This window comes from Rhagoletis pomonella, unplaced genomic scaffold (assembly GCF_013731165.1).
Source record: "Rhagoletis pomonella isolate Grant_MI unplaced genomic scaffold, Rhpom_1.0 Rhpom_scaffold_00002, whole genome shotgun sequence".
Taxonomy (NCBI): domain Eukaryota; kingdom Metazoa; phylum Arthropoda; class Insecta; order Diptera; family Tephritidae; genus Rhagoletis; species Rhagoletis pomonella.
The window spans coordinates 32,012,580-32,034,315 of record NW_023458556.1 but is presented as its reverse complement, the minus strand read 5'-3'; the positions used below and the strand labels follow the sequence as shown (position 1 = coordinate 32,034,315).

Genomic DNA, 21,736 nt, shown 5'->3' with positions numbered 1-21,736 from the left:
AAAGAAAAATAAAGCTAAAAACAAAAAGTATTATTTTGCGCTTAAATAAAGGCACATATGTATCGTACATCTGAAAGAAGCACGGGTCTCGAAAGAAGGTGGGCGTAATGACGCGCCTTTCTTCAGTTTTCTCAGTGGGAAAACAGCACACTATGGAATACATATGTACATACATACATACGTATATATGCTCGTACTTATTGTTATACAAATGTAGAAAAGAAGTACATATTGACATTCATACACACGAATATGAGCACAAATATGTTCGTGAACACAGCTGAAGAGACTGTACGTTCATACATAAATAACCGTGCGTCATAGGAGCGTGCCACGTGAGCGTCTACACGGCGCTACACGGCTCTTATTGAACTAAGGTACGTATGTATTTAGCGTTTGTGACGCGGTAGCCAGTATCTCCGAAAAAACTAAAGAAGATATTCAAAAACTGATAAAAGCCTTACGTTTCAAGTCATTGTTCTTGACTTTAATTAATTAATTTGCTAATTACATACATTAAATTTTTGAAATCCACTATTAGCATTTTAGTTCATAAACAAATATGTGCATAGTATCTATTTACATACATATTTATGTACACGCTGTAAAATTTAATACGCAATGCAAATAGAAATTTACGTAAATGCAAATCGATAAGCTTTGCACTTTTGCCTTCCCATTTCCATTGTGCGCCAAGCCAAATGAATGCCCTTTTATGACCCTCATGCAAATCAAGAGAAGTTAAAGCAGAGCGCAAGCGGCAGCGCATCGAACGAGCCCACTTTCTGCTGGCGCGACGAATGATTTCTACGTCATTCGGCCCATCGTTGCAATGGCGGCAAAACAAAGCAATAAAAATCTATACAACAACACAAGTGAAACAAGAAATTGCATATATCTACATATGTATGAATACCTTTATTTATTTATATATGTATGTATGCATTTGTGTACATTAGGGTGTCTCAGAAGATTTTTTTTTTCGATATTTGATTTTGGATATATGGAGCTTATTACGATGACTGTAACCCGTAGAGGTTTGAAGCTTTCGATACCGAAATGTGCCTAAAAAACCTGATGTCTTACAGCGCATATGTAGGTCAGAAGGAAGAAGGGTTATTGGCAAGTGCCATCTGCACGGCTGCACAACGAGCACGTTTTAGGCGGTCCTCAACGTTCACTGAAGGGACTGTATGGATTCGTCAAAAGATCGGAATGAATTAAGGGCATTAGAGCGAGGCCTGTGGACACCGAGCGAACGCAAGACAAATGCAGCCTGTCTATATTCTCTATAAAAATGGTCCATATACCAAATTATGTAGGACTAATACTTTCGAAGATAATTGTAATTTTAGTAAAAAAAAATGTGTTAATTAATTAATTTATTAATTTTTATTTTTTGTGCACATTGAACTTTTATGGGTTTGGGCGAGCCTAAGATATTGACCAAAAATTTGAATCTTGCACACAGTTTTTTTTTAAAGCATAAGTAACCATATTTTTGCTATTACCAATCAATATTCTAAAAAAAGCGGATTCTCGGTCTACGCTACTACACAGTATATGTCAGATTTTTCTGCTGTTGTTATTTTACTAAATGCACTTTCTATAGCTTGCATCTCGAAATCGCAATGCATTTTGTCTGAATGTGTACATACTCGCATGTACGTACATATGTATATACTTACAGTGACTCAAACATGTGTTCAGGTGTTGACTTTTTAAATATTCTCAAAATTTATCAATTTAAGTTTTTTTTGTTAAACAAATGATTATAAAACAACGTAATTTTTGAGCCGCTTGAAAGTTGCACTGCATGAGACTAAACTTGTATGGGCTATAAAACTTCATAGTCAAAAATGTTGTAAATAAAAAACTCGAAGTTTTGATGAATATTTGTTGAATTTTCCTAAATATTGAAACTTTGATTTATACATATGGTTTGGCTAAAGCTTGGAGAATATTTTAATGGAAAAAAAAATTAACTTGAAAAACATTTGGGTTGTTCACACTTGACTGGTTATCAGGTTATCTGGTTAAAAATTATTATTCTGTAGTGTATGTTAATGTTGTAAAATGAATAAAAAATATAACCACATAACCAGATAACCAGATAACCAGCCCAGTGTGAACAACCCAATTGTGAAAATTTAAAAAAGGAACATGTGAGAACACTTGTTTGAGTCACTGTGTATACATATGTACATATGAGAGTATAGGACAATTATGCATGCATATAAATCAAAGTCCCTTGAGTAGAGCACGTTTAACCTGAAAACGAAAAATCAATTATTTTCAAGATTTAGCACACACTTAAGTAGATACATACATACATATGTATGTATGTCCATATGTACATATATACGTAAATATATATATATGTATGTACAATATTGAGTGTGTGTCTATGCAAGTATACATACATGTAAACTTGTTTTTAAACATACATACATACTTGTAATACCACACAATCACGAGCGCATCCTCATATAAACGCCGACAGACCAACCTCCAGTATTCGAGTCGAGCCCCCTTAACTGGATTTTGTCGTGAATAATGCAGAAGGCATTGACTGGCGGAAGGTGGGTAGACAGGAGGGTTTGGAGACGGATCGAAGCCACGACGGCACATACATACATATGTGGTAGATGGGGCAACAACTACAACATTGAGACGTGGTAGAGTGGCAAACTGTGGAATTCTCAAAAGCGATAAATAGCAGCTGTAACGGCAACAATAATTTTCAAATATGGTGGAAGAGAGGGAGGGAACAATGAGAGGAAAACCAGATGCCGAAACAGTGAGGTAGTAGCTATGTATGTATATATGTGTGGTTGGCCCGGTAGACAAAGAGTCAAAGCGGTCGGCTGTAGGCTCACATGCGCCTACGTTCTTACATACGTACATATGTGTATACATACTGCACTTAGGCGTCATTCAAGTCATTTATTGCTTTTGTTCGGCTTTATGTAGCATCCATATTGGAGCTGGGTTGGTGGTGGAGCTATGGGCGGCAAGACAATATGTATAGATATTTTGTTTTTGTAGTATACTCTCTGCGCCGTCGCACTTGTGCACTATAATTGGACGATTTCTCATTATTTTATTTTATTTTTTTGAATTTCTGAATCAGTATTTATTTCTGCTCACAGAGTACTAATTTGTTGCCCGCTCCATGAGCACATGAGCGTTGGCTGACCCAGTACAAAACGCCACATCGGCTATTGTAATTTTAATGGAAACTGGCGAAATTCCACTTGTCGGAATATCAGAAAAAAGTGAGTGAGAAATAAGAGACTTGTCAGCAAAAGCTGTTATACTTCTACATACTACACTACTACCGCTGCATACGTAAAAATTAAAAAAAGCTTTCAAGTTATAAGCACGTTTTGATAAATTATATATGTATGTACATACTGTATTTGCTCATTTTGTTGTTCAAAGAGCATAAATACGGGTAGCAATATGTATCGATATGAATGAAGTCTGTTTGTAGTATGTATTGAGCGACAGCTGAAGTCAAAAGTTGCGTAGGAAGATAGGAGTATAATTATTTACGGTTCTTCTAAAAATAGCTCCAAAAAATACACAGAAAAACAAAACTTTATACATAAATATATACATTCATCTATTTATGTATATATGTATGTATATACAATTAATTTTGTGTGTATCCTTTAGTGATTTGCGCCTAGAATAACACCAAATGAGATATAAAAATAAATTTGGGGCGCTCGAACCAGCTTATTGGAGGCAGACCTGCCCTCCCACATCATCTCAATCGCGTGGTATAACGGGTGTATAACAGTTTAGTCAGTGCATGTACATATGTATGTACATACGTATACTATATTTCAGTGGCGGCAACACCGACAGATCCATTGCTCTATGCTGGCGAGTGGTTCTTTTTAAATTGTACTAAGCATACGTTTCAAAAAAAAATTTTGCTATCGAAGTTAGGAACTTGCGAGTCCGATTATTTTTCGATATATGAAATGGCGAATTAGCTTATCTAGAGTTGTGGGAGAGTAATTGAAATTGTCTAATTAGAATATAAAAATTGGAGTGAAATACGTATGCAATTGAAAATTCACCGAAGCACGTATTGAAAACAGAGGACAATTTAAAAAAAAAAGTACTTTCAACTCAAAACTATCATTTAATACCCTCCTTTAAAATCAAAGAAAATTTTATTTTTTATTGATTTGTTAATTTTTGTATATACAGTCATTGGCAAAAGTATTTAGGCGCTGTTTTTTTTAGGATATTCAAAATACTTTTCATGGTAACTTTTTTCTCATGATGTATTGTGGAACGACTTTCCGTCATCGCTTGTCTAATTTGTTTTGGGGACAAACCGGTTTCGGCGTAGAGCTGAACAATTTTTAAGTTAGTAAAGTCAATACCAAAATACTTCTACCATTGACTGCAAAGCGATTCTTCAACATAAAAGCCCATTATATGGTTTTTAGATTACTTATTTACTTTAATTTCCAATTTGTGTGTTATGGAAAGTTATAGTAAAAACATTTTTCGCGATATTTTTTGGTGTCTGTTTATTCTTCCGAAAAGGTGAAAACCTAATAGGGGTATTCTCGCAGTCTTGCAAAGTCCTTGCACGGATTGCACGGTTTGCAAAGCTTTCCCATAGGAAACGGGGTTTTACCGTGAAATGCATGCAATCCGTGCACCGTGCAAGGGCTTTGCAAGACTCCGAGAATATCCCTAATGTGCTTCACACATATGTATGTACTTTGTTTTTGCATATTTGCCAACAATTTTGATCTATGGAACATTTTAGTGTTGCATGATTGGTAAAATTAATTCATAGGCGTTATGTTTAAAGCTGTTTACTTATAAAAAGAATCATTTTTTGCAAATTTTTCTTTCATTTCTCTGTCTACTTCATAGAGCACGAAACCCAGGCCAAAAAACTATACATATTCATAGGTATGCGGTTTTGTACTTTAAACGACGATATGTATCTACGAGTTATCAATAAAGTTTTTAGACTTTTCGCTAATATGATATTTTTGTTCATCACATTTCAAAAAGATTATGCTGTCACGTATATTCTTCAATTGTAATTTTGAGTGCCACTTCCGTTTTATCGTGTTACTAATCACGTCTGTTTGGTGCTGATAAAGGTCCATTCTATTGCTAGTTCATACAAAGGTACTTGAAATATACATACATAAGTGTGTTTCTATATATAAACAGTTTACTTATCTATACACTTAAATGAAACACAAAAATGCAGATTGCATAATGCGCACTTTCTTTTTATACAAAGAACTCGAAAACAGTAAAGTCATAAGTCATGACGCCATTGCTTGTGAAGGAGGCACAACAGGGGTATTCTCGGAGTCTTGCAAAGGCCTTGCACGGTGCACGGATTGCACGGATTGTACGATAAAAACCGATATTCCTATGGGACAGCTTTGCAAACCGTGCAATTCGTACATCGTGCAAGGGCTTTGCAAGACTGCGAGAATACCCTTAATATTGCCCATAAAATGTTTGAGTTTAGTAATTACGTATGCACATATGTAAAAAATCTGAATATGTATGTATGTACATATTTAGATACTGTTCTTGATGGAGCTGATAGAAAATCAAATAACGTTAAATTCTTATAAGAGACCATTTCTTATGGAAATGTAACTGTAAGTGGATTAAAATTCGTAAAAAGAGCTAGATACATATATATGTATGTTTATCAATGCCCTTTTTTCTATTTGCGTTCTAAAAATTATTCACATGGCTTCCCACTCTGCCTAATCAGTGAGGACATGTCATTACATGTTAAAAAAAGTTTTATTAAAAAATTACTAAGGATTTCAGTTATAAAATTATAGTTAAAATAACTAAAACCTCCCTATTATAATTGGCATTCGTACTGTCATCAGGTATGTAACTTGAGAATAGAAATCGCTGCATCTTTTAGGCGCATCAATATTACATAGTTACATAACGAGCTAATAAAAGGAAGGTAATAAAAAAGCATTATTTAAACGCCAATCAGCCATTCGTAGACTGAACTGATTTGAAATCAGCAGTTATTGAAAGACATACCTCGGCCGATGCATGAACATAACTATGTATGTACATATGTACTTACATACATATCTGTTTCTGATAATATTTCCCCAAATTGTCCTTTTCTAAACTAGTTAGAAGTAAGCTTTTTTTTTACTGAAAATGGCGTCATTAATTTTTGTTTTCAGTGACGTGACTGTAGGGTGTTTCAGAGCAAACGCCCACTTCACGCTCAGTAACATTAAAAAAACGTTCAGTTCCACGGGCGCGCACGCATACATAAGTTCCTACTTATACAGATATATATAGATATATATACACGCATACATACATACATACATATGTATATATTCATTTATACTCAAGTTCCGAAACACTTATCTACATATAAATATATATGTATGTATGTAGTTATATGCAAATGTTATCAAACCCGCCGGCAGCACTTACTAATCTGAATATGTACATATATGTACGTATACGTATACCCTGTGTGAAAATCTCTAGTTCTGAACTGGTGCGCTTTTCGTAAATTTAGACCCAGGTTCGCGATAAATCTCTTTTGCTTGCAACCAACTGGTTCAGTACGTTCGACTTTTTCATGCTAAAAAATTCAGCACTTTTCAGTACATTTTTATTCAAAGCAAAATTATGAGTGTAAGTATCAGGTAATACTTTAAAACGCCAGAGTAGTTGTTTTTATTTTGGTATATAAATAAAATATAGTTCATAAGAAAAGTGTTATTAATTTTAACATGAGTGTACACAGTATTTTATATTTATGACATTTTTTAATAGCAATAATGAGATCATTTCCGTCTTCAGTGTTTAAATAGTCAAAGAATTCTATATTAGAATTACTTTTAAGCCGGTTTCTCTCTTTGCGCCAGGAAGCAAACTTTATACCTATGATCCTCTCAGTTGCTTCGTTTGAGTGTGGTTATGAAAAAGAAAAAAACAAAATTACATATTTTTTCAAACTATGGAAAAGTACCACTATTTAAGGACATCATCTACAATTCCTCATGGCTTAAATTAATTTTTTCAACAAGCCAAAAACTTTGAATGAATAAGAATTCGCTAAAAAGAGTATCTAACTTCATGTCTTGTATGCAAAACTCTTTACGATGTCAGTAATGTCAGTAAATTGTGAAAAAATAATTGTAAGCTATAGGCAAAAGCCATTCGAATATTCAAATTTGTTGTTATTAAACTGAAAGTTATTTTCGAGATAACTAGCAACACTCGACAAAGAAACGTCAGCCTTATTTTTAAATAATTACACCTCCATCATATTATCGCAACTGGTACATTCCGACCCGGCGATAAGCCCATAAAACGATACAAAACATTATCTGAAACATATCAACTATAATTAAATTATCTTCGTACTTTTTACACTACAGTTTAAGGGAGTTACAGTTATGGAAAAACCTTAGGAAAATCCTAAAGTATTTTGCTTGAATTGAAAATTCAGTACAAATCAGTACAAATTTTGAAAAATCAGGACATTAACGTACTGATTGAAGAAATGAATAAAATCAGTACAAGAATTGAAAAAGCAGTACTGTACTGATAAAATCAGTGTTTGACGGCTTTTTCGTTCAACTACGCTTTTATTTTGCACTTCGCAGATGCTTTTTCATAGTTTGGTAATACGAAACAAAATTTGTGTTAATATTTTAACATCTTGGGACCTTCTGGAATCTAACCAATAACAGCAAGCACCTCTGCAAACTCAGCTACAGCCAAAATACATTTCTTACAAACATTCCAAACAAATTTAATTTCGATTTGAAACACACATTTCTTTGGAAATAAATTAAAATCGCACACGAAAGAACCCAAAAGGTTGAAAAATCATGAAACTTTTTTCTTTCGTCCGTCGATTTTAGAACTGGTTCGGAAGTATAGGACTACTTAGTTCCGAACTATCGGAAAACGGATGCACCGGGCGGCAATTGACACTTCCTAGGACATCGCCATTTTAAATTCGCCAGTTGTTTGCATGCAAAGATAGTTATCGCGATCTAGTACTGGTTCTAAATGTACTAGAAGCGCACCAGTTCAGAACTAGAGATTTTTCGTACAGGCATACTAACTATGCTAATATGTGTGTATACATGTACATATGTACATATGTATGTACACTGCAAAAAATGCGACTAATCCGGAATGACTTCGGGAGCAATCGCAAAGGAACATGCGACTAATACCACTTTTGATCTCTTTATATGGAATGAACTGATCGCTTTTGTTCGAGCATGTCCTATGAAGAGACTAATTGTTCATCTTCATACCCGAACGGGTATAATAAGCGACTAGTCACTTTTAAAAAATAAAAATACAAATTTGCGCCAGCTGAGATTCGAACCGGGGTGCTCAGTTTTGTTAGGCGAATACTCTCTCTGTGTGCCAACACCGCACATGGAATTTCATTGACTAAGTGCGTACATATCATTAAATCGTTAATAGTACCCGTTAGAGATGAGTCGAGACTAATTTACCTCCATTAGTACCCGTATAAGACTAGTTGCGACTAATTAATGCCCAATCGTACCCGATTGAGAGTAACCTCTGTAGAGATTAGTCGCACAATTTTTTGCAGGGTATGAATTCATTCACAAACTATGTATGTACGTTCGGCCGGGTACCTATCTGGCTGACCGTCATTGGATAAGTCGGTGCGATCAAATATGTCTGGTGATAGCACGTTTTAACCAAATTGTACTCACAGTTGCAACAATGGGCCTCATACAGAAAGAGTAAATTCAAGCTCCGACTCGATTTTCAGTACAAATTCTTGAGCTTGAACTCATTTCATCAGTGCAAAAATTGAAGCTCAGTTTTTGCGCATGAGGCCCAATATTTTATAACGCTTAAGACGTCGGAGTTGAGCAAACTATTTTTAAAACTGAAAAATAAATATTAAGGAGTAAAATATATATGTATGTATGTATGTACTTAAGCTTTTAAAAAAGATATACAAACATACATTGCAAACAATAAAATTGTGGCCTCACATTCATTTAAAAATATATTTATGTACATATGCACATACATACATACAAATGTAAATATGTAGAAGTGAACAAGCTTGTCTTTTGGAGGCTAATGCGCATAAATAAGCTTTATATAGTACACTTTAGGATTTATTTCCAAAAGACAAAAACGAAACAATATTAAAAATAAATAAAAAATTAGGTAAAAATGCCAAAGCACCTGAATGCAAAAAAACAGAATTGAAAAGTTTGGTTATTAGTGCAAAAAAAAAACTATTAGCGCGTGACGCCACGTTTGACATGACGCGGTGTGAATTAAAATAAATGCAATTTTTTTAAGATTTAACGATTTGTTTTTGCAAAATTCAAATATGTACATTTGTGTGCATATTTGCCCGCGAACAAAGTGTAAATAAAACATATGGCGGCTAAATACAAATGTAGACACTTACATGCATACATATGTATATATGTCGATATACATACATCAGGGTGCATCAGCTATTCCATAGCAAACACAAAATTTAATATATTTTAAATCTTCCGCCAAAATATTTCGAAAAAAAACATTAAGATTTACGTGAGCTGGACCTCTTTGAAAAATCAAGTTTGTTATAAATAAATCTTGCTTTTAAAATATTGTGGAATCAAAATATCACGCAAATCTTAATATTTTAACGAAATACTTTGGCGAAAGTCCTAAAATATAATAAACTTTTTAATTCCGGTGGAAAAACCACAACTTTTTTTGGTGGTGCACCCTAATATACATACATATGTACTTAGTATATGCGTATATAGCGCTTACGTACATAAAAAGTAACTGTATGTACACATTTTTGGATATATTAATTATAATGAGCAAACCACGAGATGAATCTCGCGTACACGAAATTTTTCTATAAAGTGTCGAAGGCGACTTGGTGGAAACGGACGAAATACTATTGAGAAAACAAACAATAACTGAGTCGTTAACCAGAAAGTAGAACGACTTGTTGAACCGTTTTGATATGTGACATCCAAATTGTTGAAGAAACGAATTCATGAACGTTTCACTTTTGGAGGTCGCTCTGCCCCTCAGCTATATATGTATGTACATACATGTGTACATACAGTGCCGGCCCCTGAATAGCGCCCTGTTTTAGTCGTCTGTGTTGACAGTTTTCCTTTTGTTTATTTAATATTTAATAATTATGTAATACAGCATACAGCATAATAACAAGAATCATGCAAATCCGGTTTTCAAATTAATACAAAACTTATAATAATTCAACAAATTTTTATCAAAATTTGAAACTCTTGAGTATGTTGTTTTGTAGCACATTAAATCTTGGTATCACAGAGGTATGTTCGACAATTTTATTATTGGAAGAAAATGCGATACACTCTCGGCTAAAAAAGTAGTCAAAATTAACGCAATTTTTTAGAAACTTGAGGCGTGCACCTTATTTTACTAAAATTGCTAAATCCTCAGAGAATATGCCATTTTTATAAAAAAGTAATGAATATTAAATAAACAAAAAGAAAACTGACAGTAAGGATCAAAGGGGGCACTAATCAAGTGGCCGGCACTGTATGTACATATGTAGGTGGCTGCAGATGGACATTGACAGTCATTGGGTGTCTGCATTAAAAGTAAACCCATTTTGTGATGGTGTTTATTTATTTTTGCATACCACATACTTACATATGGCACTGGCAGCCGTCATTGATTGATTTGGAGTACCTGTTTTGGGAAGTTTGCTGCTGAGCTGTGGCACGTACGGCGCAATTGCGTACAGCTGCCAGAAAAGCACATTTAACAAACAAATTATGTATACAGTGCATTTGTATATTTGTGTATGAGAGACCACCTACAAATATATGTACATATATACATATACATAAGTACATTTGTACACACCCGCACACAGTGGCGTAGTAGGGCTATTAACAACACACGTTTCTGGTCAACCAGGAAATTTTCAAAATGAAATACCCGGCGTGATTTGTGGCACCTTAAAAGCAGTGTTGCCAAGTTTTGAATTTGAAAAAGCACCAAAATCCAAGAAAAATCTCGTTTTTTCTCGAAAAAAGCACAAAATTTTTTATTGGAGGATTTAGTGGACTTTGTATGCATACAAAATTTTATTGTAGGTATGCCGATTCAAATGAATAAAAATTAATGTTTTTTGTTCGGCGGTCGAATTTATTCTATAAATTCAAATATTTTCGTCAAAACGGCGCGACGTAAACATTTTTATTCTTTTTTAATATTTTTATTGAGCTTTGTACCACGATTATTTATTAGGAAAAATTGAAAAAGCAACAAGTCTAGGCTTATTCTTATTTTCTAATTTTCAGCTGTGTCCAGCTTTGCCGTTTCGCTTAGATTTACGCTGTTTGAATATTAATTTTTCTTCGTTTTGCTTAATTTTTTTTTTAATTACTGTATGTAAATCTGGAATGAATGAAAGTGTTGCGACATATTTTTTTGACAAACATATGCTCTTTTGCTTATGATTGTCATTGTGCCATTTCCATTTTTGTAAAGTTCCTTACGAAACTTCCAGTTGCTGTAAATTTAACTTCCATTTTTGTTTAAGATTTACAGTTTTGGTGTCTTCAAACTAAATAAAAAAGCACTAAAAAAACGCACTAAGCCAAACTCAAAAATTTTCGCGTTTTGAATTAAGAAAAGCACTAAATTTAGTGCGAAAAGCACTAAGTTGGCAACAGTGCTTAAAAGTATTTTGGTGTTACAGCCAGAAAAAAGTCAGATAGAAACATTTCTCTCAACACGTGATTTGGTAACTACATATGTATAACCAAATCATGTGTTGAGAGAAATACATATATTTAGATGACTTTTTTCTGGGTATATGTTGTTAAAGAATTTTTTTGAAATAAGACATTTCCCAACGTACCCCTCTCGGTTGTTTCATGCGAGAGGTCATTCAGCAAGCTTGAAATGATCAGATCATACTTGAGTTCAACCTTGAGTCAAAGTAGACTTAAAAGTTTTGATTTTTTTCTTTTGAAAATGTCTAGCACCTAAACAAATTCGCGACGATTACAAACATCTAGAAAAGCCAACATTTCATTTACCTGTTTCTTATGGAAAAAGGTAACATAGACGAAAATTTCTGACGAAATCGTCAGAATAAAATCAGCTTGAAGCCCCTCAACCATCGCGTTCGGGGCGGCTGCCCCTCCTAGTTACGACACTGTACCGATTCTTACATACATATGTATGTATGTATATATGCACATTAATATCTAGATATCTACATATGTATGCATAAACGCATAAGAGCCGTTTTAATGCAATTCATACATATGTACATATGTATAGGGATGTGGAGTACAAGCCCCGATTCTTGGAAAAACAAACAAAGCGAACTTAAATGGACTGATGAAATAATTCAGGGTATTTTTTCTTTAACTACTTTCATATGCTGCATAGAATCTCATATTTTGCAAAAATCCCCATTGTTTGTGCAATAAATAAATATGTACTAAACTTCTAAAGGGACGTGGTCATATGAGCTACAAACGTACATTGTCAACAAGCTACATGACATACACCGTCAAAAATAAATGAGCGAAAATAAATGAAAAATTCGGTTAGAAAAATAATTTTTTTAATTAAATCACTTTTTTAACAAAATGGAACAAACTAAAATAAAGTAAAAAATTAAATAATGTAATGTAAAACAACAAAATTGTTAGATAAAAAATTTAAACAAAACAAAAAAATTTTAAGTCAAAATTAGGGTAAACCAAAACAAAAAAAAACTATAAAATTTAAAATTACATGCGTATGTACATGAAACAAATATTAGAAAATTAAAATTAAATTATATATGGCAGAATTATGATTCGTTTTACAATTCTTACAAATAGTGAGTCATGTTGGTTAATTTTTCCGACAGAGTGGGAAAACTTGAAAAGGTTTGACGGAAATTCGTTCCAAAATAAATTTAATAAATCATTTTCTATTAGAGTTGGGAGTTCTATCCTGATTTTTTGAATATTCGGATGCTTTTTATGAGATCCATTTGATAGTTGTACTTAGTTCAGTGAAAATTGAAGTCTCTTTGTAAATAAGACATCGCCGTCATCCGCCTTTCAATGTTCTCTGATTGTCCAACAGTTTTAGAACTCATACAACCCACAAACCATAAATAAGTCTTCTCCAAATGCTAAGGTGGGCTGGAGTTGGCGATGTTGATACCAGGCTACTTAAAATCCATTCGCGATCACCTAATCATCATTATCTTCAGTAAGGAAAGTAAGGTGATAAAAAATATTTAGAAAATGTATGTACATACATATATGGAGAATAGGAGAAAACAGCATGATTTTAGGTTTGCTAGAAGGGCATTGCAGATACATAAATTGCGGATGACTGAGTGGATTTCAAAGTCCAATGCAATTCAAAAAATTTTAGGTTATCATGGAGACGAGTTTTTATGGCGATTATAAATACGCAACACTAAACGGTATATGCATACATACATACCTACGTACATAGATTTGTACATTTTAATTAATTATTTTTCTTAGCGAGCTATAGCAGCAGCCAGTAACCTAAACCAGTTAAAACAGTTGTGGGTTGACGACAACGACGTCTAAAGGTTTGCTTTGCATTTGAATAACAAACACGCAGATTAGAAGCGTGTTGGGTGTGTTAGCATTTGTTAGAAACCAGGGTCCAAATCGAGGGGCTACTAGCGACTAGGAAAGAGGCAAGTAAAAACAACATTCCAAGTGTACAAAAAAATAAAATAAAAATAAAAACTGGTATACCCGCGACAACAAGATGCACGAAAAAATGAGAGCGACAGACACGGTCATAAACTGGCATAAAGCATAAAGAAATTTTGAGTTAATAAATGTGGAGTACATATGGGATGTTACTGAGAGCGCCACAAACGTGCCTCCAAACTGAATATCTACATATATATACATACATATATAAACACATATACACGCCCAATAATATATATATGTACATATGTATGTATGAATATAAGCACGTGTGTTGCTGAGCTTAATGTTAAGGCAAACATGTATACATATGTACATACCTACATACTTTTGGTATAGGTACATACATATCACACAACGCCTTCAAAAGCGTCACAACTCAAAATTTGCCATTTTTGAGAATATGCGCTAAAAATGTACACTGAGCTTTTATTTACCTATCAGCAAAAGCTGGAGCAAATTTTTGTTCTAATTTGATTAAAAAAAACCTAAGGTAAAGTCGCCCTTGCCCATATGATTATCATGTGCTAAGAAATAGTTTGTCGCATTTTCTGACAAACGTATTATTTTGAGTTGTGACTCTTTTGAAGACGGTGTGCGATATACATACATATTTAGTTAGTTTATATATAGTATACACGAATGGCGCAAATCCGAATACGCGAGTACGCATACCTAAGTGTGTATTAAAAACACTGTTCTTACTCTTTATAGTGTTGGAGAAGCGGTGGGTACCTACATACATTGGGAGTATGTTGTATATTGGTTGTTGGTCAATTGATGGGTTCAGTATTACACTTATACAAGCGCTTGTGTATTTGCCCACTTTTTATTTGGAAGATTGCTGACTCACGCATACCCGAACGCTCTCAGCTCTCGCAGATTGCTTCTCCAGTCGAATTTCCAATCTATTATTAGTATTTGTTTTTCTTATTTGGCTTTGTACAGGTATAAAATGCTCAGTAAAACGTTGTACTTTACTCGCAAATATTTCTCTATATTTCTCTACTTGTACTCTCCTCCATTACTTTCTATACTATATCCATACATACATATACATATTATATTCCTATGCATATGTTAGGCCTTTTTATACTCTCATATCTCTATGTACGTTTTATACCCGCTATGTACATACACGTTACTAATTGTCAATTTTGACCTTCAAGGTTCCTTCAAACTCAACAACGGAGCTGCCGCAACGAGCTGTGAGCTGTGAAAACGAAACTGAAACGGTTATTCAACCAACAGACTGAATTGATTCCGAGGCGAACGCTTAAAGACAACGGTTGGTCGAGCGGGAAACTATAAAATCGTGCTCTACTAAAAAGTTGAAGGAAACAATTCTGTGTAGAAGGAAACTCAGACGGGACTTGATAAATTTTTCAAAAGAAAGATATTCTATTAAATCAACATCACTAACGGTGATTATTAAACCGATGTGCATTTAGGACTTCTTCGAGTGAGTGAGTGTTTCGTGCATTTTTTTTTGGTTGTGTTAAATTTGTTTTTGCATCCGCATCCGATTGCAATTTGAGCAAAACAAAAGCCACCAAAACAGAGACATACCAACAGAATAACGAACACGAAAGAACCGAAACTTGCATATCCAACAACAAATATAACTGCAATTGCAACAGCAACCAGAATAACTGCAAGAGTGCAAGCATAAAAAAAAATAGAAAAGGCGGAAAGCTTTGAAATATCTTTGCAGCAGATGAGAGAGAATCGAGGAGGCAGAAGTAACAGTACATTGCAAAAGCTATAAGTGAAAATACGGACTACTAGTGCTAGCTCTCTTATTCGCAATATATCTGACAGATACATACATACATATATAGAAAACATACTGATAACTACGCGCACAACCCACAGTAGCGCGCAGGTCTTGAGCTAAAATAAGCTAAAACTACTACATATTTCAAAGTCACCAAAAGCTGCGAGAGTATCTAAAACGTAGATATTTTTGCGAAAAAGTATATCTATCTATCGTTTGCATTCAACTAATCGCGGAAGCGTACAAACGTTGAAAAACAAAAAAAAACTACATTCATACGGCGCGGCGTTGTGCAAAAAAGCTAATCAAAGCGGCAGAGATGGAGAAAGATTTGAATGGTGCAATGCAGAGCATGTCTATTAATAGCAGCGGCAGCGCAATTGTCAATGGCTGTTGTCGCGGCACCGACTGCATCGTAAGCGACAAGCTTTCGTGCCACAGTCAACAACAACAATTAGGCGCTTGCAGCAGCCTGAGCAACAGTCAAAACAACGGCCATTGCGTCGCATGCAAGTGTGGCGGCAGCATTGAGTCCACGGACGAAACAGATAACGTACGCGTTGGCACAATCGGCAACAGCGCAGTTGGCAGCGTAGCCAATGTTACATCCAGTTTTTCGTACAAATCAGCATCTGCGCAGCAGCTACAGCAACTTCAGCAGCAGCAACAGCAGGCACAGCCACAAACACCATTGCCACCACACGCTAACGCTAGTATCGCGGAAAAACACAAAATGGTTCACGAGTTATGTCAGCAATTAATATTAACGGACGAACAGATCAGGGAATTAAATTATCGCATCCTGCACGAAATCAAGCGTGGCCTCGCCAAGGAAACACATCACAAAGCGGATGTCAAGTGCTGGGTAACGTACGTACAAGATTTGCCCAATGGCAATGAACGTGGCAAATTCTTGGCCCTTGACCTTGGCGGTACCAACTTCCGTGTGCTGCTCATCCACCTCAAGGAGGAGCACGATTTCCAAATGGAATCACGCATTTACGCCATACCACAACACATCATGATCGGTTCTGGTGAGCAGCTCTTCGATCACATCGCCGAATGTTTGGCCAGTTTTATGTCCGAGCACAATGTATTCAACGAGCTTCTGCCATTGGGTTTCACCTTCTCCTTCCCACTGCAACAGCTCGGACTCACCAAAGGTATTTTATCCACTTGGACGAAAGGTTTCAATTGCTCCGGTGTGGTGGGTGAAGATGTTGTGCAACTGCTGAAGGACGCCTTAGCGAGACGTGGAGATGTACAAATTGAAATTTGTGCCATCCTAAATGATACCACAGGTACACTGATGTCATGCGCTTGGAAAAATCACGATTGCAAAATTGGCTTGATTGTGGGTACTGGCTCGAATGCCTGCTACATGGAACGTGCGGAAGAGTGCGCTATGTTCGAAGGTACTAGCAATGGTAAGGAACATATGCTGATCAATACCGAGTGGGGCGCACTGGGTAATAACGGTATGTTGAACTTCATTCGCACCGAATTCGATGACGAAATCGATCAACACTCTATCAACCCGGGCAAGCAGCTGTTTGAGAAAATGATATCGGGCATGTACATGGGTGAATTGGTGCGTCTGGTAATAGTGAAATTGGTCAAAGCGGGCATACTCTTCAAGGGACAGGATTCGGATGTACTAATGACACGCGGCCAGTTCTTCACGAAATACGTGTCGGAAATCGAGGCTGACGAACCTGAAAACTTCACCAACTGTCACATGGTGTTGGACGAATTGGGCTTGAACGACGCTACCGATGAAGATTGCGCCAATGTCCGTTACGTCTGCGAATGTGTTTCGAAGCGTGCGGCGCATCTGGTGTCCTGCGGTATTGCCACCCTCATAAACAAAATGGACGAAAAACAGGTAACTGTAGGCGTTGACGGCAGTGTTTACCGTTTCCACCCGAAATTCCATTCGCTGATGGTGGAGAAAATCACAGAATTGGTCAAGCCAGGAATTAACTTCGATCTGATGTTGTCCGAGGATGGTTCCGGTCGTGGTGCCGCGCTTGTGGCGGCGGTAGCGTGTCGGGAGGACAACGTCAAAGCAAAAGCGAAATAAATGCAATTAGCCGCCAAAGGAATATGTGAGTAAGCCTACAAGCCGTGAAAAGGCGCAAGCTACCAGTGCCCCCTCCCCTACACAACATATTGTATACATCTGTAAGTGAATAAGGCTAACAAGCTTACACGCCAACACAACAATAGTAATGTTAATTCTTATAAAAAAAAATGCTGTGACAGCCGTCACACAATTTAAATAGTAGAAGTAGTGATGTAACAAAAACAACAAGAAAACCAAAAAAAAAGAAAGAAAGCGATACAAAAACTACGATGCAGCAGCAGCAATCACATGACATGACGTGACGTTTTACGCGCAAACTCAGTAGTGAAAGCAACAAAGTGATAGTATAAAAATAAAACAGGATACAAAGGATGAAGAGTAGTGCTGTGCGATGATGGGGCAGCAGCAGAGCAGAGTGTGCAGAGCAACGTGTGAGAGATAGGGAAGGCCGCAGGCAGCCAGCCCTCCTGAGCGTGCAGTGATGTGACCGAGTATTGCCGCAAGAGTTGTACGATAACTAAAAGATGTAACAGCAACAACCATACAAGCATACAGTTGTCACTAGTTTTGTACATTTGTTGATTTTTTAGCAATAAAAAACTAAAATTATTATAACTATTATATAATATACATACGAGTATAAAAAAAAATATTTTAAACTGCACTATTTTGTTTTTAAGAATTTCGTTTTTACATATGTATATTCCTATAGAGAAACGAAGGCAATGAACGAATTTGAAACATTGTAAATTTGGCACAAAAACGTATTTTTATTTAGTTTTATGTTGCCTTGGCACCTCTAGATTATTTATTATTTGGTTACTCTTAGCAGAAAAAGACAACTGCATTACACTGCTTTCGAGCAAATTTGCATGTGTGACTAGATTAAAAATGGAAATAAAAAAATCAAGTAAAAAAATAAATTAAAATCAATCAAATTAGTGAAAACTTTTAAACTTGTGCAAAGCATAAACATGAAATTAATATAAAATTAAAATGTTCAGTTAGTGCCGTTTTACTATTTCGTAAAAATAGCAAATGTATAAACAAAGATTTAGAAAGCAGCAAATAAAAAATTACTACATCACTGAACAACCTGCTTTATTTAGATTCATCAGAAAAAAATGTTCACTCATACATTCATAAAATTGTAAAAATGCGCATCCCTAATGTAGTGTTACTTAGTTTGTTAGTTAATATTGTACTATATATGTAATTAAATCACCTTTTATGATTCCGCCTTTAATTTATAAAATTTTTGGTTTTACTTAAATAAAAAAAAAAAATTAATCTTATGTGACGCGATTCCGTTTTAAACAAGTTTTATTTTAATGAAAATCTATTTACTATTCCCAAATTACCTATTGTTTTGTTTTGTTTAACTCTAATGGCAACCCAAGATATAATTTCTTTTATTTATATGTATACACCTATATACTTACTATCTACAAATATCTATTACAAATCTGTACGTACATACATATAAAATAATATAATATTAAAAAAAAAAATACTATTTTAAGTTTAAAAAACTCATTAAAGCAACAAATTGTTATTCAATGTTAATACAAAATTTTGCTTTATAAATAGTTTTAAATTTATAAATATATATAAATACTTAAAAATACATACCTGAGTAAATAAATTGGCATTAAAATGCATATTTATATAAAACAGTAAAACAAGATTTGGTTCGTTTTTTTTTTTGTTGTTTTTGAGTGTGCGACGTACTAACTGGATTTGTTTATTGGGGTCTTAGTTGTACATGCGGTCTCCGGTTCAGTTTCAGATTCATTTCAAATGGCAGTCGCCTTAGAAAACGAGGTTTTTTCATAAAAAGCAAAACCAGAGACCGTGTCGAATAGGTGCTAAAAAGTAAATGGTTACCACTCTGAGCTCTCTTTCTTCTTCATTGCAAGGAGCCATTTTACCGCCTGCATAGCCCCAACAAAGTCCTCAAATCACTCGCCGGCAGCTCTTGGGGCAAAGACAAAAAAAGTTGTTGGCAACATACAAGGCATTTGGCAGGCCATTTCTAAATTATGCAGCACCCGCGTGATCGCCGGAGACTAGTAGGACGCAGTGAACAATAGAAATGCCACAACTCAGAACTCCGGACAGCCACGGGATGCCTTCTGATGTCGCCATATAAGTATGTATGTATGTGCATAAATAATGAGGCCCAAATGCTCCCAGTAAGGGAGCACAGCAGCAAGCAGTTCCTTGCTAGTGGCGGAACCTCCACCTAGCCACGTAAGAAGGCATCTCCACGAACTGAAGGACGACCACTGAACTCGGGACTGTACAGACTGAAAATTAACGTTATTTACAGCGAGACCATTACCACCTATTAAGACTTCCGTCCTGTGAATGTGAGCTTCAACTTCCGAGAGGGCCCGCGTAATACTGATCAAATTATGGTATGGATTATAATCTCAACTCCTACCTATCCAGCCTCATCCCCGACATACATACGTAATGAGTACACAGCATGTGGAGATTTCTGCCACGACATCAACTACCTCTTCACATGCTCACTCAAATGAACTCAGCTAACACCCTTGTCTGTCTGGTCCGATACCTCGAAACAGAATGTTTTCTGGGCCTACTGTTAGTTGAGCTTAACGACAATGATTTGTATGTACGAGTATACACATAATAATAATAATAACAATAATAATATTATTATTTATTTTGGAACGAATTTCCGTCACAACGCCGAAACAGGTTTATCAGCAAACCAAGCTTGACAAGGGATCCTGTCGGAAAAATCAACCAACACCAACACAATAATAATATTAATATTTTGGCGCTAACTACAACAATAAGACCATAGGTAGGCAAAAAATCACAGCTAAACGGCCAAACACATAAACCAGTTTTAAAGTTTTTATACCAAAATTTTGCACGTGACTATTTTTAGATATTACCGTAACTATGTTTTAAAATCATCGAAATCGCGTCACTATAACACATAGCTTCCATATCTCAAAATTTTGACGTGATACGGATTTTCTGAAAACAGCATCGTAATCTAGAGGCCAAGATTAAGTTCAACATTACAATTACACCCAAAAATTTTCAACTTTTTGTTTCGAATTTTTAGAAAAGGCAGTTTTATAGCCCATTAAATGTAAGGAGGTAAAAGTGAAAATTTCAGGACGTTAGGAAATCGGGTTAATTTTTAATACTTCTTTTGGCTGACGGTCATATTCTTCTATTCTATAAAAGGCACTATCCTAAGATAAAACGTGAGCGAATTGAGCTCCTAATTGGCGTCTTATATTTTTTAATAACTAATCTTTAATATGGACCACACACTAAAAGCTCCTTTTCATAAAAAATTCGTACCTGTCCCACCCGTGACAGAGGAATTTCGAATTTTTTTTTTTTATAATAAAGCAATAATCTTTGCTTTGCTTGTATTCGTGGTTCTTTTTTTATTTCAAGACATCAAGTGCACACAGAAAAGTGCAATCAATACGCAGAGTTTCCGTAAAATATATCTGCTCCAAAAAGTAGGTTTTTTTTTTTTGTGCCATCCGTGACAGAAGAAATAACTCAGATTTTTTCCGATTTTGTAATAACTCATATAATAGTCAATTAGGTGTATCAAAATGTAGAATTGTTGACTACTTAATACTTAAATTTAAATAAGAGAGAACATTTTTTCTGTCCAACCGTGACGGTGGAATCGTCCATATGGTTTTTTTTTTTGGTTGATGATCTGTATTTTTATAAAAACAAAAAAATAGTTGCAAAGAAGTTGTAGTCTGACGAGGAAATATTTATGCAGAAGGTCTGTAAGGCGGTTTTAAATTGGCGCGGGTAGTTCTAGGCGTTCTCGTGACTTTCAATGTCCTTAAAGCCAACATAGCTCAGGCCATCGCTCTAATTTAGTCGGATATAAACGATGTTATATACCTTACATAAGGGCATTCGTGGGACTTTTAAACGGAAACAAAAATTTCGTTGATAACTCACATATAGCTTGTTTTATTCCATCTACCCGCCCTCATTGAAAACCCCTTTATTCACTAAAATGTTTAAAATGCGAGAGTAATCGGCATGCGACTAAAT

At 35.3% G+C, this 21,736-nt stretch overlaps 1 protein-coding gene across 3 annotated transcripts in view; it reads left to right on the top strand.

The window, feature by feature from the left end:
* Positions 1-18,420, top strand: part of LOC118733435 (hexokinase type 2) — a 29,609-nt gene extending 11,189 nt beyond the window's left edge. For all 3 annotated transcript variants that reach the window (XM_036462816.1, XM_036462817.1, XM_036462818.1), the window contains one exon: positions 14,963-18,420. In XM_036462816.1, the coding sequence (XP_036318709.1) occupies positions 15,890-17,653 (1,764 nt within the window). In that variant the 5' untranslated portion in view covers positions 14,963-15,889 and the 3' untranslated portion in view covers positions 17,654-18,420. The remainder of the gene's footprint in view (positions 1-14,962) is intronic.
* Positions 18,421-21,736: the final 3,316 nt, after the last annotated feature.